Source organism: Mizuhopecten yessoensis, unplaced genomic scaffold (assembly GCF_002113885.1).
Source record: "Mizuhopecten yessoensis strain PY_sf001 unplaced genomic scaffold, ASM211388v2 scaffold5409, whole genome shotgun sequence".
NCBI classification, from domain to species: Eukaryota; Metazoa; Mollusca; class Bivalvia; order Pectinida; family Pectinidae; genus Mizuhopecten; species Mizuhopecten yessoensis.
The window spans coordinates 291,589-312,256 of record NW_018406035.1 but is presented as its reverse complement, the minus strand read 5'-3'; the positions used below and the strand labels follow the sequence as shown (position 1 = coordinate 312,256).

Below are 20,668 nucleotides of genomic sequence, written 5' to 3'. Positions count from 1 at the left end.
ATGTACACGACGCACGCTTCTTTATACTGTACCTCCGTGTTACACTATCTATATAATCCACTCTATGTAAGAAAACAGGTTCTGTTGCTGTCCCTAACTGTCCACTTAAGCGCCGATTTTGTCCATGTCTACTAATTTGTCTTTGTTTATTGACGCAATGGTTTTATGTTTATTTTAACTCAAAATGTATGTTTTGTTACTTTAACTCATGTTTTAAGATGTTTTTTACCCTTGTTGGCTGACGTTCTTGCACATTCCTAATTATTTTTTCAAGAGATCGTTCTGGCACTGTACTTTTTGTGTATATTCTTGGATTATTTTTTTCGCCAATAGCACGAGTCATTGAGATGTTCACTCGATACATGAAAGTCCTGCAAATCACCAATTACCGAATACCTTTTTTCATCTGAATACTGCATCAGGCAAAAGTTACTAGTTTATTATTATTTATCACTTAACGAGCTTCTTCATGATGGAAATGCTAGATCCTCTGTAACCACTCCCAAAGTGATTCCTGCAATCAACAGTGAAATAGTGCAATTTAAACATGAGAACCTCTTACAATGCACATGTAAATAATGTGAGACACGATACAAGGCTTTCACATAAAATGACATTATACTTGTGTAAAGAAAGGATCCCTTTCTTAGCAGGGTATTATGTTCTTTACGCTGCTGCGCACTAACATTTAGTGTAGGACTAGTATAGTATATGTCCCAGGCTTAACACTAGAACTTCTTTTACTTAAAATTGCTAACTAAAAATCTCTAAAATGCATTACACGACGCATTTTATTTTCAGTACATCTACAGAAAGTTGCGGTACAAATAATATTTATTAATTTGATGGTAATTCTTTCAGTTAATGGACACCTTTGGACACTTTAATTAAATACTCTATTGCGGTGTCAGGTTGTTTCGCGACCTTTTTCGGGTCGTTTCGGGCCATGTCAAAAGTCGTTTCGGAATTTTTCATTTAATTTTTCTGTAAAAACCATTGTCTTTTTCTTAAACATATTTTATTGACAAATAAATTTGACTGGATTGGGTATTATTTAGAAGTGAAAATGTTATATGTCCCGAAACGACTTGATTAAGTCCTGACATTCCTGTGTTATGTCCCGAAACGTCTCTGGGACGTCCGAAACGACTTGTTACCGAAATGACCTGTTACTGAAACGACTAGCATTCCTCTTTTACTACATCAAACTGACAGTTAGAACAGTGTCAGGTGATTTATACATACCAGTGGTTCAGATAGTGGAACAGTTTGTAGAGCTCTAGTCGGTCAGAGTAACCCGGCTGTTTGGGTAATAATTTGAAATAGGAGTTGAAAAAACGCTCACTGAATCCACCAAACATCTGAGCAATGGCAAGATCATATTCTGAATGTCCATAGAAACTAGCAGGGTCAAACACAACTGAAATAAACCAAATCATGACCACGCCACTGTTATAAGCTAAAGCAAAAGTGTAGGTTACATATTCGCCATCCTTTTCCCCTTACCTCAAACAAATCAGTTTTAAAAATTCTAGTTTGTTTTTATGGTCTATTCCAGATATGTTTAGTTGGGACTGCGATTTACCTGGTACTGCGATTTACCTGGTACTGGGATTTACCTGGTACTGCGATTTACCTGGTACTGGGATTTACCTGGTACTGCGATTTACCTGGTACTGGGATTTAGCTGGTACTGGGATTTACCTGGTACTGGGATTAAGACATTTTCAATAAGAATGTATGGGATATGAGGTTTTAAATATTGTCAGAATATGTGTTAAGGACAGATCTAGAGGGGATCAAGTGTGGGTGTGGGGGCCACAGAAAAGTATGGCTCATATGGCCTACATCACACACCTGGTTTGTTATTTCCTATTTCATCATATACTTGCCCTATAAGATATTTAACACCTGTTACCATGCATATACTAGCGCTTTAACTCTTCACGTTAAAGACCCAAGGCATTTTTCATAAATGCAAGACGAACAACAGATGACTAACACTGCACCATTGCATAAGCTCACAGGCACATCATGTGAGGTACAGTGTAAACTTCAACATTAAATCATACCAATTATACATAATGGGGATATGCAAAATGATGAAAATGATAAATGTGTTATATCACGTCAAAATACATTTAGCGTCACGTTCAATCATAAGTATGTAGTTCAACATAGAAACATAATTCAAACAAACTACCTACCTGGACAATCATCCAATTCACCTGCATTTCCACCCCAAAGGTCTCCATGCATTAAAGCTGGTTTTATAACAAGTCCCTCAAAGAATTTGGGTAACTGTAGCTGAAGTTTTGACCAAAGTTCTCTAGCTTCTTTATCATTGTACTGACAAAATAGATACAAAATACATTATAAAGTATCCATTTCTATCTGTTGAGAAAAAGCAATACTATTTATCGAAGCAAAAACTTTCAGTTAAAAGCATAGCTACAATAATGTTGTGACTAGTTTTGTTGTGCAGATATAGATTAAAAAATAAAATCATTCAAATTGTTTGTTTGTTTTGTGTTTTACATCCTATTAACAGCTATGGTCATTCAAATAACCGTTTACAATGTACATGTACACAAATGTACCAATACTTGATAATTCATGGCCGTATGTGGTCATCTTTCTGATAACTACCGGTATATAACAAATATCACCCAACGTAAATGTTATTCATCTTGTTATTTATAATACTCTCCAACTTACCTCCTTCTCTATCTTCTTTAATTGGAAATCTAGTTTGTTGGCGTAAAATGACTAAAAAGTAAAATAAATTCACAGATGATTATTATCAAGTTATTAAAAGAAAACAGCATTTACTACCACTTTGAAGATGTATTTAAAACAATGAAGTTGTATGTTGCATTAAAAAGACATCAAACCCGTAACAAACCTCACTGAGGTACTCACTTGCCATGACTTGTCCCACGTGTTGTCCTGGGGGAGGTATCCACAACAGGTCACCACATCAAACCCAAACCCAGACACATACTGGCCCTCCTCTGACCTTCCTACATATCCCTCGACCTTCACAACCCTCCTCTCTGCCTCAGAGTTAGACAGATGCAATCTGAAATCAAATCCTCAGCTTCGTTAACTCGTTCAACGCTGAAGACACATTTGAACTCCTCAAATTAAATGGTTTGAATAGTTCAGTATGCAATTTCGGGGGTTGCATTAGTCAAATGTTTCATATGTACATATATGTACCCAGTGATAGTCAATGATAAAAGCATTTCTACATAAAATTCCAAGGCCCCACTAGCTAATGTAATAGTGGAAAATCTCATGGTGCCAAATGTTGTGTTTATTATTTCAGTCAGAACATGTGCATACATTAACCATGCTGACACACAATATGAAAAATCTATAACAGCCACCAGAACCATTGACAATGTGAATATTGTACATCATGACAAATCTTTACTCTTCCACTTAAAGGTAATTGTAATAGTGAAACCTTTCAAAAGTTTACTCCACATGAACAAATATTGATGTTGCTGTGGAAAGTAAAGTGTTTATGGTAAACACAAGTTCAAAAAACCTAAACTAACCTCAAAACTATGTCACGGAATGATGAAATACCTTGCATTTTACATTTACATTATGGTTTGTTATGCATGAAAATGTGCTCAAGGCTAATTCAAATTATGGAAGATGTACACAATGTGATATGGTCAAAGGGAGATAATCTATACTCATTACCTAGCCATTGCCTCTCCTAAACTGCCAGCATGACGAGATAGATGTTTGATGTCCAAATACTCCATTGCCAACATGGCTCCACCCTTTGGATTGTCTATCACCTGTTTCCAAAAAGACAGTTAATTCCCAATTCCAGGTCAACATCACATCCAACCAGATATTAAATGTATCATTTTTCCTGTACAAATGCATGTGTCAAGAGCTCTACGATAGAAGAAAAGTGCTAGATGTGTTAAGATTTATGAGCCCAAATTCTAGGAGACGAGTGTTATATATGCATTAGAGTTCTAGAAGGGAGACTTATTCCATCTGTGTCAACATTCTATGATAGGAGACCAGTTCTATCTGTGTCTATCACTCTATGTTCTATGATAGGAAACTACTGTTTTCTCCATATGTATCTGTTCCCCAAGTCAAAGGATAGAAGAATAGTTCTGTGTCAGAGTTATATAATAGCAGACTTCTGTGTCAGAGTTATATAATAGCAGACTTCTGTGTCAGAGTATATAATAGCAGACTTCTGTGTCAGAGTTATATAATAGCAGACTATCTGTTTCTGACTTTGAGTCAGAGTTCTGTGATGGGAGTCCTGCCATTCCGTCTTTGCGTATTGCAGAGTTATCTTCTCTTGAGAGCAGGTATTGATTGTTACGTCATTTGTTTGTGAGAGTAACGTCATCAATTTTTGAGAAAACGACGTAATTTTCTCACACGAACCAATGACGTAACAATCAATACCTGCTCTCAAGAGAAGATAACTCTGCAATACGCAAAGACGGAATACGATATGTCAGAAGAATTACCTTCAATACATTGTATTATGGTGAACAGAAGAAACTACCACCTTTAAAAATATCCTCACTCTAGCCAAAGTATTGAACCCTGGGAGCCTTGTTGATTGCAGCTTCAGAATGTTTGGGGTGTGTAACACTATACCTTCATAGGTTTAGGGACTCTGACAACACCTGTAGCATGCATGGCCTGTAGACTGGCGTATTCTCCATCGAACATCAGGCGAGCCTGGATCAGAAATCGTTAACAAAACAGATAACATCAATATACATGCAAGTGTTACATGACTTATATGATACACCTGAATACTAATTTTAGAAAAACATGTTACACTCAATTCATTACGTTTTCTCCAATCATTCACAGAATTATCTCCCATTTCGCCTATTCAGAATTCTTTTGTCACCCCCTGTGGTAGGATTTCTCTGTCACCCTTAAGGTACATAATAAAGATAGGTCATCAAAAGGAACAACAGTATGAAGTCAGGGGGAAAATCTGACATGACCTCACAATTACCCTCTCGATGGGAGAGGTCATGTGCAAATGAGGAGAAAAACAGACTACAAAAACAAGTGTTTTCAAACAAAGTATTGGAATAATGGGAGAAAAATAATCATCCCCTGCCTTGAGGGTATAACAAGGATACCTCCAACCCTCGGGTTGATTATCAGACTGGTAATTCTTGGCAGAGCCTCGGGTTAAACAACCAAATAAAACACCCATCGGGTCGGAGATTTCTCTGTTATACCCTCTAAGAAGGGTAAGATTCTATGAATCAATTTTCATTTTGTCTTTTTGCTGAAATTGATTCAATAGTAACTTAAATAATAGGGATGATCTGTACTTTAAGTAGCGAACCTCAGAAGCAGTGTTTGTTTTAACGTAGATTTTAGTGCCCTGCCCAGTCTTGTACACCACACCTTGGTTGATACAACCCCCTCCTTCAGCTCCCATGTTCTTAAGGTCCAGTAGGCCGAGCTCCCGCCTGATAATTTCATCCATGTCCTGGTCAGACATGACAACACAGCTGATGAAGAGCCTAGAAAAACAAGCACACAATGAAGTGTTTGATTTGACTTAGACTATCACTACATTAGAATTCTCGGACAACGTTTATGAAATTGTAAAACTTACTTCAATTGTATATGTACATGTATATAGCATCTAGTGACCACTTTCTGAGCCCTTATGGCAAAATTAACAAATGAAGAAGTAATAGAGCCAAATTAAAATGCAACATACTTCACACTTTTTATAAACTATGTCTTATCTTTAATTTGTCATGCACTCAATGAACCATGTCGCTATATATGTTTCCAGTTTCTATGCCCATCTGTTGATAGCGCATAATCTATTTAATCTCTCAAAATTGTAGAAATGTATTTGAACGCTATTTGCACGATATGGATCAGTATACAACATACAAGAACAACCTTTTGATATAGCCTGTACATGGTATAGCCAGACGGACCAGACGACATAATTGTTTTAAGTAGAGTATGATGTTTTGTGGCATATAAAATATAAATAATAAAAAAGTGACATTTTCAGTCTATAAATTATCTAATACAAAGGTACATAATGTTACAGTAAAACAGCTACTTTTCTGCTGGTTATGCGAGTAAAATAGTGTGAAACTACTTGTTTTCACCTAATTTTTCCAACATCCTGCCAGACATCATTTTTTTTACTTTCACTAAATCAACAAATTTGCGGTAGGCCTATATAATGTCTGTATGTACAGCGGGCCAGTGATGCACAAAAAGGACGGTGTATTTTTAATCAATGTGATCACGACATAAACACATTTTGCAAACATGACAGTCATTCATAGTTGGAGAATACCTTACAGAAGTGTGGATTCGTGTCTTTCACCACTATGAATTGTGTAAAAGATGTATATATTTTAAACACCGCGAACTGCACCCCTTCATATTTACTGTCAAAATGTCAAAATGAAACCAATTTAAAGCGTTATACTGACGTAGATTTTCCGGGGTAAATAATAATAAATGAAATGATATTCCGGAAATCAAATATATATATGTATTACGGGTTTTCAAGATTCATAAAGTAAAGTGACTTTGCTGAAATTAACTTATTCAAAGACGTAAGGCATTTTATCAGTATAGAGATTTTGTTGTGGGCTCATCACATTTCCTAAAAATATATAGAACTTTGGAAGCAATTTGGTTTTGGAATATTCCTGATTTCGTTTGAAAACTGACATTTGAACACGTATTTTTTGTACTCTTTGCCTCTAATAGTACGAATAATAATAAAAAAAATAAACCTGTGCAAGCAAATTGTCCCCCACCTGCAGCACCTATATATATATGTAGCTATAGCATTTAAAATCTTAGAAATAAGGTTTCTGGAAGCCCAAAAATTTCTCTCGATCCGCCACTGAAATAGCTACCTTTATATCGACCATACATGGGAAAGTATACTGTGTAAAGGAGCCAACTCTATATGGACCGTATGAGTGACAGTATACTGTGTAAAGGAGATAACTTTATATCGACCCTACAGGTGAAGTACACATGTACATTGTGTAACTCTATATCGACCGTACGGGTCAAATTATCCGCAACAAATTAAAGTGTTAATTAATTTGACACTTTGTTCACCATATTGTCTAAATATACAAAAATTAAGGGGTGTAAATTAACTTTCGCACTACACATCATTCGTATCACACGGAATATTCGATAACCAGATAAAACAAATTAAATCCGGATTGATGATAGTAATGATAATAATATAGACTCAGCAAAAATGTCTGTTATAGATATCAACAGAACAAAGTTCAATGATTTGCTTTATAATATGACTGATTTTCGTTTTGGGCGATTGTAGTTTATTTAAGATTATTTATACATTTCCAACATGGTTAGTTTATTCAATAAACTTGCTTTAATATTTTGTTCTTGGCCACCGTGATCTCCGATTAGCTGAACCATACATGTATATAGGGTTAGATGACCTCTGTTCTATTTTGTGGATTGCAATAAAGTTGGTGTATTTATGGTGTTCTTCAAGACGGGGAAAATCAACATCTTCCGCAAAATGGCCGCCACAGACTAGCTTCTGATTGGTCGAAGTTTATGTATTTACTAATTTCGTTCAACTAGGTTTATAATATGAATACCATGCTGAAATCACCTAGCACAGTATTCCACTTGGTAACATAATTCTGACAACAGGTTACCATTTGTAGCGATTACCCTTGATACTGAAAGTTTAGCAGGGAATAAAAACTACCAATAAAAACTTTGGTGTGATCTGGCATTGGGCAGCTATAACCCATGGCCATTACCTACCCACTTCGGCGAACGCTGAACAGTAGCTATAATAGTTGTAGTGACAGACGACGCTAGCACCTATGCTCAACACTAAGGTCAGAAGTGCAAAGCTTTAAGTAAATCTGGAAGGTCCGCAGGACATAAAGGCAAGTCCCGTATTCTAGTGGAGGTCCACCATTGGTGGTCTCTCACAACATGCAGTGGCCATGGTATCAAAGTAGTATGGTACTGTATACGTAGTTACGATTGGTCTCGACTTATCGAATAGTTATCAATGAGTGTTAATAATCTTTCTGGTGTTTTCCTTCCGTTAACTACTGTATGTGGGCGAAGTGTAGCTTCCTGTCCTCCCGTGCATGCCATCTAGAATGCTAGACTGTTTTAAGCTTAGAACTACCGTAGTAGCAATTCTTACTCATGTAAGTTCGGGTGAAGAATAAAACATGTACGTCGACGCGAGGTTTAAGCGGAGAATCAGATTTTTGTAGATACGCCCTATACGCACAAAGAAACAATAAGCCACTGGAGTTCTCTCATCACTTTGGAATCAAACTTGAAAGCGTTTAAAAAGCAACGGTATTGCTTCATAATACCTTGTGTTATATCATTCGTACTTTATCCTTGTATTGAGGTACGGCTCATCGATAGCTAAAGTCATATAGGGTATCAAGTGCCGAAAAGCCTATCCTTGAACCTTTTCATCTTTGACTCATAACTTTTTAACACAGTTAATAAACACAGTTACACTTATTCATGCTTAAGGTAAAGACATTTTATTCATTATAAAATGTACATAATTGATGTTTGAAATTATCATAAATCAACAGGCATATGTACCCACATTTTACGTTTTTCCTCATTTGTCATAAAACTATTTACAAATATATATAAATACTGATCTGTAGATGAAGCTATCACCTCTTCGGTTAGCAAAAATCATGAAATCATGAAATCATACCAACGTCATTTTTATAATGCCGTCATCATCATTATAACATCATCATCCTACCAACCCAGTACATTGAAAAAATAAACATCGTCATCATCTTTACTGGATTGGCTAATCTGTAGATAAAGCTATCACCTCTTCGATTAGCAAAAAAATCCAAAATTAACAATTGCTATATTCAATATATATAAATTCAAAATATTGATAAAAAATGAAGATATCAAAATAGTCAAAAGTGAACTACGTGACATAGTCGATGACAAAATAAGCATTTAATCTCAGGAAAATCGGATGAAACACAGACCATTGAGAGACCAATTATTAATAGATAAATCCCCACTTGGTCATAAAACTATTTACAAATATCTAAAAATACTGATCTGTAGATGAAGCTATCACCTCTTAGGTTAGCAAAATTCATGAAATCATACCAACGTCATTATTATAATGCCGCCATCATCATTATTACAACATCATCTTACCATCCCAGTACATTGAAAAAAACCCACCTCATCATCATTTTTACTGGATTGGCTGATCTGTAGATAAAGCTATCACCTCTTCAATTAGCAAAAATCATGAAATGAAATCATATCAACGTCATTATTGTAATGCCGTCATCATCATTATTACATCATCATCCTACTATCCCAGTACATTGAAAACAACAAACATCGTCATCATCTTTACTCGATTGGCTGATCTGTAGATAAAGCTATCACCTCTTCGGTTAGCAAAAAAATCCAAAATTAACAATTGCTATATTCAATATATATAAATTCAAAATATTGATAAAAAATGAAGATATCAAAAAAGTCAAAAGTGAACTACGTGACATAGTCGATAACAAAATAAACATTTAATCTCAGGAAAATCGGATGAAACACAGAACATTGACAGACCAATTATTAATAGATAAATCCCCACTTAGTCATAAAACTATTTACAAATATCTAAAAATACTGATCTGTAGATAAAGCTATCACCTCTTCGGTTAGCAAAAATCATGAAATCATACCAACGTCATTATTTTAATGCCGTCATCATCATCATTATGAATTATCATCTTACCATCCCAGTATATTGAAAAAAAATAAACATCATCATCATCTTTACTGGATTGGCTGATCTGTAGATAAAGAAATCACCTCTTCGATGAGCAAAAACTCCAAAATTAATAATTGCTATATTCAATATAATTTTTATATATATTCAAAATATTGATAAAAAATGAAGATATAAAAATAGTCAAAAGTCAAAAACGTGACATAGTCGATAAAAAATAAACATTTAATATCGGGAAAATCGGACGTAACACAGAACAATGACAGACCAATTATTGATAGAAAAATCCCGACTTGGTGTTGGATAAACCAGTGAAAGCACTACTTGTCTAGTAAATCACTGATTTACCTTACTTAAAAACTCATACATAATACATAGATACACCCACAACGGGCCCCATACTGATGGTTGGATATTATATAAATGGGACAGTGTGATCTTCTGTATATTATAACACTTAGAATAGACGTCCACTAAAAGGAGTACATCAAACTAATACTAAAACAAACCAAAATAGTTAAAAAAATAAACATGTTGAAATAATAAATATACAGTTGATATCGCTTGGTTTAATTACGTTTAACGTCCTATTTATATCAAGCCTAATAAATCCTTACCATATCAACTTTTTATTGTATCAATGGGAGACACTCTATGAACAGCTTTGGCGTGACCATCGCCCAGATACCACGAACAGATGAAATATGACATAAAGAGATCAAAATGTTTAATTCAGAGAACATGTTTTGAAATGTTGTTTTCACATTGATTTTTGTTTATTTTATGAAATAGTAAGGATGCCAGGATTGTTGTCCATTTTTTTTTTACAATAAAATAAAAGAATCTGCTACAAAAGAGAACACATTAAAAATAGCTTTAAGATATAGAATTAATCAGTTATACTATTCTTTTTCAGTTTGAAAGGCATGTTCGTGCTTGTAGGTAAATATCACGAATGAGAAAAAGTCATATGTACTAAATAGGTGCGAGTTTTCATTCATAATAGGCATCTTTAGTATTACCAAGAAAGTAGGTTTTCCTTATCGATCATAGAAATGTAGGTATCCATACTGACTTTTCTACAGGGTCGGGGTAGGGGGATAGGAATTAATTTTGTTATATTCAATAGATGCTTTAATCACTTATTCATAACTTTTGTTGTAGGATTGCTCACAGTTCTCTAGTTCCATATGAAAACATTATTAGTTTTAAGGGAAAATACTGTTTTTTTCCCTCAAATTCAGCAATGTTTTACTTTGGAAAGTTTCAAGTTAAGGAACCCTTCAAAATTAAGGGATGATCGTGAATGGAGAGCTGTGCTGCCCACACTTTCTCTTACCTTATGGCTCGCTGCTTGGGCTGTCTTATTGTATATAATGACAAACGGGGAGAATTTGGTTCGGAATGGCTTTTTCATTGATAACATAACAAATTATAATTTAAAAAAAATCTAAATGAGAATTGAAATATTTTAATTGAGGGAACTGATTACATTTTTTCACTTGAATGAGTAAATCTAAGCAAAATATTAATTTACCTTAGTAAAGACACTGCTGTGAAATTTTGCCTGGGGCTGTCATTATCTGATCAAGGGACAGCCACAGTATCTTACCTGCAGGGTTTTACTGTGTCCTGATTTACCTGTATACAGCTGTACATTAAACAATGAACCTGATTAATTGGCACGAAATTAATTGCCTGTAACTCACACAAGGTGAGCTTAATCAGGTAACGTCCATCAGAATCCAATACGACAACAGGTGAACGCCTATGAGTTATCACTGTCTTAATTTGCAGGTATAGATATCAAATTGAAAAAATATCTGTCAGCGGGTGGTCATGTTGCACTTACAACATTTATATCTCCCACTTAAATCATGTTGTAACCGTTTAATTGAAATTTGGGGTTTCCTGTGTTTAAAAAACATTCATACTTTAATTTATCTTTTAATAATAGTATACAATATGTCATAATTAGTTAATCACTCATTCAACTTTTTCACTTTTAATGAAGTAAAGGTCATCACCACATGACCAGCTGTATATCTGTTATTTAAATTACCCCGAAGCTGCTGGTGTGGGGAATTCACAGTAGGCCCATTAGAGGAGGGTTGTTTATATCCATGTATATGGCAAAGTAATTAAAATTAAACTGACTCTTAGGATATTTTTTGATCAAACACATCCAGTTTTAAAACAAAATCGATGTTCACATCCACATTTCAGTTAAGTAGAATGACCATAATATTACTATAGCAAATATATTGCTACAACATTAATACGAAATGTGATACCACATGCAATTAAGCTATTTGAAACTGTACTATAATAAACATTTCCCTTTGAATCATACAGGTGTCTATGCATTTTCCTAATCGACAAAAACATTGTTCAGTTTGTCTTGTTTACATATACCCAGTAGACATCATAATAGATATGTACATAATGTAATACTCTGTTAAAAGAATATTCCTTCATCATTTAATTTTCATATCATGAAAGAACCCATTCATTATAAATACATAATTCAAATTTGTACCTCAGTTTTTAAACAAGGGTAAACACCGTAATGCATTGGAGTTAAAACTGGAGTTCACGCTGAAGGGAACTGGAGTGCACTACGATGTTACTGTACAACTATACAATTTCATTTTACGTCGACTACGGAAGCAGTTTCAACCATTCAATTGATAACATTTGTTTGTAAATCTTTTGTTTGGCTACCATCCTTCTTCTAATTCCGCTCACAAAACAAATACATAATGTCCAAAATGTCAGAAATGTTAAAATGAGTACGAAACTATAAATTCAGTTCTTGAAGGTGACTTTGTCCGCTAAACATTCCATTTATCTCATGCTGGTGCAGTCCATTCTTGTGAAAAAATACTCTAAGCTTTATTAGTAGGCATGATTACATACTGGCTGCTCGAAATGGAAATCTGTTGTCTCATTCCCTGTTCTTGATAAACCTCTCTGAATAACATGTCAATTTCTTTCAATAACTCAGGTTCGCTCAGAGATGATGCCTTTTCCAGAACGAATTTAACTGAATACAAAGAAACATATTTGAATAATGTAATAAGATCTGTTTTCATGCAAGCAGTATCATAGTTAAATAAAAACATGTTTCTTTATTGTAATCTTGAAAGTTTCATTGAAAATATATTAGTGACAAATTATTCAAAACATTGTTCTTTAAACATATCATAGTTTTCTGTACTCTTTATACAAAATAACCATGTGGACACTATTAAATAAATAAACCTCATTGCCCCTATCCACTAACACAACCAATTAGACGGAGCATATCTAAGAAGATGCAAAATTATAACAATGTACACTCACTTATATCCACTTCTTCTGATGAGGTGGATTGCTCGTCTTCATACAGCACTTGGAACAAATTCTCCGGATGTTTCTGTGCCTCCTCTCGGCGATCACTATTCAGTTCGGTTTGATTGATTAAGCTTTTTCGTTGAGCTTCATTGAGTTTTAGTGATGCATCCCTCATAAACTTCCTAAGACATTCTAAAATGGAAATGCGAGTTGTATCTACAACAATATAATCAATCGTGAACTATGGTTTATTATGTATATTGTACGTGGGTTCTAGGTACTATATATAGGCAATATGAGGTTGTCAAACGCAGAAAAACACAGAACTCTCACATTACATGCTTTAACCTAAAAAGCCCTTTGGCTAGCGAAAGACGAAGGCAGAATTTACAATGATCGCATCTTCGACCAATGACACTCTGTGTGTAAACAACGGCAATATATTATATATATATCATTTAACTGAGACAGGCTCACGCACTCTTGCGTCTTCAAATTAATAAAAAACTATTTTGTATCCCACAATGTACAAACCTGAATTACTTGCATCTTTGATATATGAAGGTCTTTGGTCATGCTGTTGGCTGTGACTTGCAGAAGATCCGTTTGGTCTTGCTGTGGACCCTACAGTTGTCAATATTGGTTGTTTAGTATTTTGATATCCCTTCATAAAGCCCGTACCAAACACCGGCGTGGTCACCTTTTCACCTCCAAAGCGAAATTGGTTTGGATAGGATGATGCTGAAGGCACGTCTCCTTTGAATCCAAAGTAGGGGGTTTGTGGTATCTGGGTTGTTGAAAGCTGGTATGGATTTTGAGGTGTTGGCGGCTGTTGCGGTGGAGGCTGCGGTACCCCCCAAGAGACTACGGGCATTTGTAAGACAGTCTGGTGAATGTTTAAATTCTGCCATGGATATGGTTCCTCTACAAGTGTTGCTGGTAGCTTTCCGGACGTTGTTGTATGCAACTGTTCTGTACGTGTTGCATAGTTTACCGCCAATGCTGTTTGAGAGGACAAATTAGACAAATGTTGTGCTGTTGAAAATGCTCTCCATTTATGTCTTTCAAGTTTGCGGGTAATCAGTTCTTTTGCTTCAAGCAAAACATACACATCTTCCCGTTTCTCGGGGAATTTTTCAAAGAATTTTTCCAGAGTCTGTCTAAAGTAAGTCAGGACGCTACATTGATCCATCGAATCTACTGGAAGTTGTTTTGGTATTATTTCAGACATGCAGTAAGAAAGAGCGATGGCCTGGCGATTGATTGTTAGTTCTAAACCCAGTATTCTTTGTTGCTCTTGTTTAAGAGCCTTATGTCGTTGCAAAGAAAGAGCCAGTGAATCTTGTAATTCTCTCTCTAACCTCTTCTTCTCCCTCATAAACTTCGTGATTTCTTTGATGCTCGATAATGTGACTGGAGGTTTGTATCGTTCGCCTGTAATATAGCAACAGAACAATATTGTAATTCAAAACCTCTACATATGTCTTAAGGAAGCACGCACTGAGGTTTAAATCTCGTTCAAATCTCGTTTTGGTCTAGTGTATCCCGCCAGTTTTAACTGTAGCAAGTTGATTTTTATTAAATGCAGTTATTAATGTTAAATATTATGAAACTAACATAATAGTAGAAATGTGATATCTTATTAATAATTTCGTTTTACATAACATGAAAAATATCACAAAAAAATATACTAAAATATCAGAAGCACACTGGTATCTATTTTATTTGGCTGTTTTAGGAAGAAAAACAGGTTTTTGTTTGATCTATTATCAATATAAAAGAGTTAATTAATTGCAGAACGTTTTTATTTTATTCGTTAAATCGGCAAAAAATGGTGAGAAAATGAGATTTTCTTTTATTTTAAAATTTGTGGTAGTGGTAATCTTAATTTGTTTTTCTGAAATTTTAGTATAAGTTTAAGGAATTTCACTTCCGTTATTTAGAAGAAATGCTATTTTATCAATGGTGCATACACTCATAGATTTCTTTTAACCCACATAGAATATATTGGATGGATATTTTCTGCATACTTACCAAATATCACATACTATGTTACGTTGGTATTTTTTTACCAATCACAGCGAAAAAATAGGAACAAACAGAATATCTTTGTTTCCTACTATGTCATTGTTTCCAAAAATAGATATCAGGAAAAAATCTAATACTGAAATAATTTCACCTCTAAAGGAGTACATCCTTATAATGTGTTTGCTGGAGGTTTTAAAAATACCGCAAATAGATTTCAATATACAACTCAAACTAATTAAAAGTTCCAGATAATGAATATGCCATATCTTTATATACTTTATTTTTACCAAATCCAATCATTTAAATTTACAGCTGTATAGCCAAATAGAATATATTATTGTAAATTATGTGTGTTTATTTACCTAAACACTTGCAAGCATAAATAATGGAACTACTTTGTGGATGATTGTCTGTAATAGAGAAGACTAAGGCAATACGTGCCAATTATGACACGTTCAAAAGTTTGTTTTCACTAATTCATTTCTTTAAGGTCAGGGGTTATATAAACTCGGTTACATCAGTTGTAGTATATATCTCTGTTGTAGTACATATCAAAATAACGGATGAGAAAATGCTAAAATAAAAAATAATGAAGGAGTGTTTTGCGTAACATTTTCTTATTCTTAATCGAAGATAATCCATTCCCAGCAGTCATATCAATATTTCTGCTCTTCCGTATTAAAAGCAACAATGTAACTACAAGGGTTAAGCTGACTTTATTTAGAGATTTTGCAACATCAGTGGCTCATAGTCCCCGTTGTCGGTTATATCCACACAGATTTCAATTGTGCGATGATTCACAAAGCTTTCTCTATAGTGCACAGATCCGAGGTAAGTGAGTTGGTCTCAACACGGTTATTTTAATATCAAAAACATTTTATGTGTCACTAAGTATTTAGCAATATATTTGTTGCATATATAATTGTGCATTAAACCTACCTATGATGGAAACCTCCTCTTCACCAATGAAGATATAGTCAACATGCATCGATTTTAAAAGGCTTCTGTCTTCCTCTGATAAAGCCTTCAATTCACGCGTGTTATCAGTGGGAACCATAAACGTCACGATGATGCTGCTCGATGGTTCATAGCCAACAAAGTATACATACTCCACAGGGGTCAGTAACAATTCTGCCACGAGGTTGCGGAGATTCCTTACATCCTGCTTACTGGTGTTTGTACCAGCAATGTGAAATTTTAGGAATGTATATCCATTTTCTAAAAAAGAGAGACAAGAATGCATTCCAAACAACCTTTTTATTTCTTAGCGCCGTAGTTTACAATATGTCACGTTCGGCCTTAGCGTTGAACCTTTGCCAAAAAGGGGAAGGCGATGGAGTCTGTCCCTAGACCAAGACACATCAAAGTCTTCACAAATGGTTGTTGTTATTCATTGCTAAACCTTCAGCATTAAGGGAATTGGCAACAATTGTTTTACCTGTTGCCAGTATAATGTGAAAGAATGATCTAACGTGCCGGGCACCTTTACCATGATATTTAGGTGCAGTAGAACTCTAAAGGTTAGTTTAGTTTTACGTCCTATTAACAGCGAAGGTCATTTAAGGACGTGCCTCCATGAAATACCATGCAATAGGCACTCAGCACAGCATTCCCCCGATCACTTTATACTGACAACATGTGAACCAGTGGTTGTCATAACCCTTAATACTGAAAGTTAATCCTGGTCTAAAAACTACCATGTTAATGGACTTAAGTGTGTCTTGGCTTGATGACAGAATCCATGGCCTTCTTCACCTGAACGCTCATCATTAAAGCCAAAAGTGAGGTATTACTAGGAAGTTAGAAATAGAATGACATATAAAGATCCCAAATATAGCAATGGGTGCAGCAGATTTATATTGGTCGCTTTTGTGTCCCAAAGTAGAGGGCACAAAAGTAAATACCCAATTCTGCAAGGGGTTCTCGCATTAGTCGCCTCTAACGATACATACAGTGGGTAGCAGCAGGTGTATTCATTTTCTCGATCACCGACCTGCAGGGGTGAGAATTGGCATCATATCTGGGCTATCGGAAATCGGCCAATGCATCAAACATACCGTCTCTAGCACGCATACATATATGGAGGTACTTCATGGCCTTAATTGTTAATAGGAAGCTAAATCCAATCATTGAGTTCAGCTTCCTTTTACCGCATAGTGTCTTTTAAGGATGAGTGTCCATGTGTTTATGAATGTATAAGCCTCAATGGAACAGTGCGGATCTAATGCCGACTTTAGCTCACTGAAATACCATGCTGAAAGCAACAATCGAACTCCATTCCAAGGACATATGAAGGTGAGCGCGAGTGTCTAAGGAAGCTCTACCGAAAGGAATAAAAAATACATGTTTAAAGTATCGCTTTAGAGAGCACATCGAGTTTTCTACTGTGTCCCCTAGCCCGAAGCTGAAAGAGCTTATCTGTTTGCAATGAAAGTTACACATCAAACAGTGAACAACAAGTATCAAGGTTAAAGACTGGTTTGTTTCTGTAAGGAAAAAGTCCCCATCACCGTCTTCGCTTTGGCAGACATTCAAACCAAGGCACATTATAGGTTCTTCTCATCAATTTCAAGATGCAGATGCATGTTTAGGAGTATTAAATATATATATAAAATATAGGTCGTTTTTTCTTATGGTTTCTTTCTTGATTGACTTTGTTTAGTTTTGATATTGAGCTCGATTTCTTAGGTATGATTTTGCGGTAAGCTCATGTGGGATGATACTGTTTTAACTAATAATTTATTATCGATTTTTATATACAGGATTATATTACCTGGCTGCTCTTTAGGTGGAAAGAAATAAAGCGGTTGTTTCCGGTCATTTCTTGCAAAGTTTGCTAGAGTACCACACAAATCCTTTCGTCCAATCGTCCACAGCAATGCTTGGAGATGAAGCCAATTATTTGGGTCTAAACAAGCTCTGTCCCGCATTATGTCAAAGAGATCGGTAGCATCCTTTATCTTTTCTAGAACAGCTTTTCCAAGTCCATTTGTTCCTATAAAATAATTTAAACAAATTAAAGCGTTTTCTCAATCCATGGCCTATGACACAACAACTACCAATAAAATCATCCTAATTTGTTTCGAGTTTAACATCTTTGCAACAAGTAAGATTATATGAAGACGGTGTCCACAAATGGTGTGGCCGCTTTTAAGTGTCATGTTATTGACACGACATTACGTTACCACGGTAGAATGATACTCCTTCAGTCGGAGCAGCCGAACCAGAACTCATGCTAAACTATCAGAAACTGTTTGAAATTGTTGTTTGTTGTGCCCGACCGACAAAAGTGGCAAGTACTTAATTGGCGTATTATCATTACATAACCTTTCGTTCTAAATAAATCTAAATAACACTATACACATGATCTTGAAGATCTCCAGGGCACTTTGGTCTAATGGACACCTTAAAGGATGTTAACAATGTTTAAACTATGATTATATTTTATCTTTCGAAAATACTATTATTCCGCTGTGTTTAAGAAATAATTAATAACGGGGTATGTATAAAATCTCCAGTGATAAGTAAGAAAGTTTAGTAATTGAAACAACCTTTTGTAAGGTGTTTCATCCTCTTCAATTCCTCTGGTGTTATTTCTGATGCTATGTTGGAAAGGGTAACATTAAATGCCCAATCTTCTGTTATTAAATCGACGCGTTCTTCCATTTCAACGTCTTCCGTTTCCATTTTCTCAGTGCCTTTACTTTGTTCCATACCTGAGGTAGTGCCGTCAGAAGCTGCACTGAAATGAAACAAATGCAGTAATAAATTACCGTACAAATATTTCCCGATTGTCGGGGCCAGTCTTATAGTTTAAACTGGTTAATCACTCTTCCTTAATGTAATATTTCATTTCCCGGTTCAAAGCTACCTCACTGCCAATTTAAAATGCTGGTTTGTGTAGAATTTAACGTCCTCGCGACAACCAAGCTTATATGGTGACTCCACCAAAGACAAAGTGTAAGGCAGTAGGAAAAGAAATGTTTGCATTTATCACAACATATTGCCCCCTAATCAAAAGTCAATGAATAAAAACCCCGATTCCGTAGGGGTTCCAAATCAGTTCCCTCAAACAGAAAGCGAGACATTTCCGCCAAACAACAGTTAAGGTCCTGTAAGGACGTGTCTCCATGAACCTTGAACTTAAGCTTACACACTAATAAGACGCACGCAATAGATCGCCTTGCAAATTATATCTGAAAAATATTGAAAGAGTTACATGAGTTATATTATGTTCTTGATCCTCGACATGCAAGGGTTACCTCAATGCATTGATATGTAGGCAGATAATAGTACAGGGGCTATAGTTATACACTGTTAACAATTATCATCAAAGACCACGGTACGCTTATGCTTTAAAACACAGAGATTAAAGATACGATACAAAACTTATCACGTGTTATCTTAAAAGCATTTCATATGTTATAACAATAAATATTGCGTCTTACCTGTACAGTTTAGAGCGTGTATATTGCATTACTCTGTAGTTTTATTGTCTGTAGGTGATCATACCGGGTGGACATTGAATGAGCGCTCTGTTGCGTTACAGTCTGTTAAATGTGCGTTGTATAAAGTCGGACGTTATGTTCAAATTGAAGGTATTGACACGTAGAAAAAAGGCATAAAATACACCTATGCAATTTCACGTTCGCTAAAATTATCACAAGAAAATTGATTGTTTCCCTTGACAGACTAAAGTCTTAAAATGGTATTGTCCGAAAACAAACCACATTTCATAAAGCCTAAGAACTGTTCGAATGTGTTATCTTAAATATGCAGCTACTGATGAAGTCAGTGAATGTGAAGTAATTGTATAGTAATCGTGATCATATCAGAAATATGTGTTCCTCGTACATGAATATGTATAAACGTAGTTCAATACATTACATACATGGAAAATCCTTCCGGGTGTAACAATAAAGACACTGATATAAAACAAAAGTTAACACTACACTTAACTCATTCACCATTAAAGATTTACAATATTCAATAAGGTGCTTGATCATGTCACGATTAGGGAATTATTCTTTAAATAGTATTTACGTAGCTGGGGCAGGAACCGATTTGAAACTGTATGCTCTTTCGAAATGTTATTATTTCCGGACGCCATTACAGTAGATATAACCATAATCGTGAAAGTAGAGGTTGTGAACATTTGTGTTCCATACCTTCATGTAAACAGTTTATCTTCTAACACGACTACTTACCACTACTTTAACAATGAGGTGTCGAATCCACTACACATGATTTCACTCTGAATATCACCGTCCTGCTTCAACTTGAACACGTAGTCAATATGGAATGCAGCGGCTTTGCGCATGCCAACAATTTAACTACGTAAAGTCTTGTTAAATCAATAACCTGAATTTAAATTTTCGTTGCGGTTATGAAGAAATCCATCCATTGTTGAGAATATTTGCCAAATTTCGCTTGGAAACTTATTTAATTAAACTGTCAAACAACTGTCGTTTTTCT

The 20,668-nt window shown here is 35.2% G+C and overlaps 2 protein-coding genes across 6 annotated transcripts; both read right to left on the bottom strand.

The window, feature by feature from the left end:
- Window positions 1-264: 264 nt before the first annotated feature.
- On the bottom strand, window positions 265-6,494 carry LOC110450645 (ketosamine-3-kinase-like). Of its 4 annotated transcripts, none has more exons than XM_021498269.1 (9): window positions 6,356-6,494; window positions 5,369-5,549; window positions 4,654-4,737; window positions 3,718-3,818; window positions 2,923-3,082; window positions 2,719-2,769; window positions 2,208-2,349; window positions 1,246-1,420; window positions 265-514 (listed from the first exon to the last, which is right to left on the bottom strand). In XM_021498269.1, the coding sequence occupies exons 2-9, from the start codon at window positions 5,525-5,527 to the stop codon at window positions 451-453; spliced, it is 936 nt and encodes a 311-aa protein (XP_021353944.1). In that variant the 5' UTR covers window positions 5,528-5,549; window positions 6,356-6,494; the 3' UTR covers window positions 265-450. The 4 variants fall into 4 exon arrangements, with proteins under 4 accessions (XP_021353944.1, XP_021353946.1, XP_021353943.1 ...); XM_021498271.1 differs by having other exon boundaries at window positions 5,431-5,549; XM_021498268.1 differs by having other exon boundaries at window positions 6,361-6,494.
- A 3,228-nt stretch (window positions 6,495-9,722) lies between these two features.
- On the bottom strand, window positions 9,723-20,668 carry LOC110450644. 2 transcript variants are annotated; one of them, XM_021498266.1, is made up of 7 exons: window positions 20,401-20,668; window positions 18,745-18,930; window positions 17,967-18,188; window positions 16,133-16,411; window positions 13,700-14,599; window positions 13,175-13,357; window positions 9,723-12,875 (listed from the first exon to the last, which is right to left on the bottom strand). In XM_021498266.1, exons 2-7 carry the CDS (start codon window positions 18,905-18,907, stop codon window positions 12,718-12,720), a joined length of 1,905 nt encoding a protein of 634 aa, XP_021353941.1. In that variant the 5' UTR covers window positions 18,908-18,930; window positions 20,401-20,668; the 3' UTR covers window positions 9,723-12,717. The 2 variants fall into 2 exon arrangements, with proteins under 2 accessions (XP_021353941.1, XP_021353940.1); XM_021498265.1 differs by having other exon boundaries at window positions 18,745-18,935; window positions 20,401-20,667.

Coding starts and splice junctions, on each gene's coding strand:
- LOC110450645 (XM_021498269.1), bottom strand. CDS start 5,527: ATGTCTGACCAGGACATGGATGAAATTATCAGGCGGGAGCTCGGCCTA. Junction 4,738..5,368: donor AAACAAACACTGCTTCTGAG/GTTCGCTACTTA, acceptor TTTCTGATCCAG/GCTCGCCTGATGTTCGATGG. Junction 3,819..4,653: donor GAGTCCCTAAACCTATGAAG/GTATAGTGTTAC, acceptor TTTTGGAAACAG/GTGATAGACAATCCAAAGGG.
- LOC110450644 (XM_021498266.1), bottom strand. CDS start 18,907: ATGGAACAAAGTAAAGGCACTGAGAAAATGGAAACGGAAGACGTTGAA. Junction 16,412..17,966: donor TCCACCTAAAGAGCAGCCAG/GTAATATAATCC, acceptor TCTCTTTTTTAG/AAAATGGATATACATTCCTA. Junction 12,876..13,174: donor ATCAGAAGAAGTGGATATAA/GTGAGTGTACAT, acceptor CTTTGTATTCAG/TTAAATTCGTTCTGGAAAAG.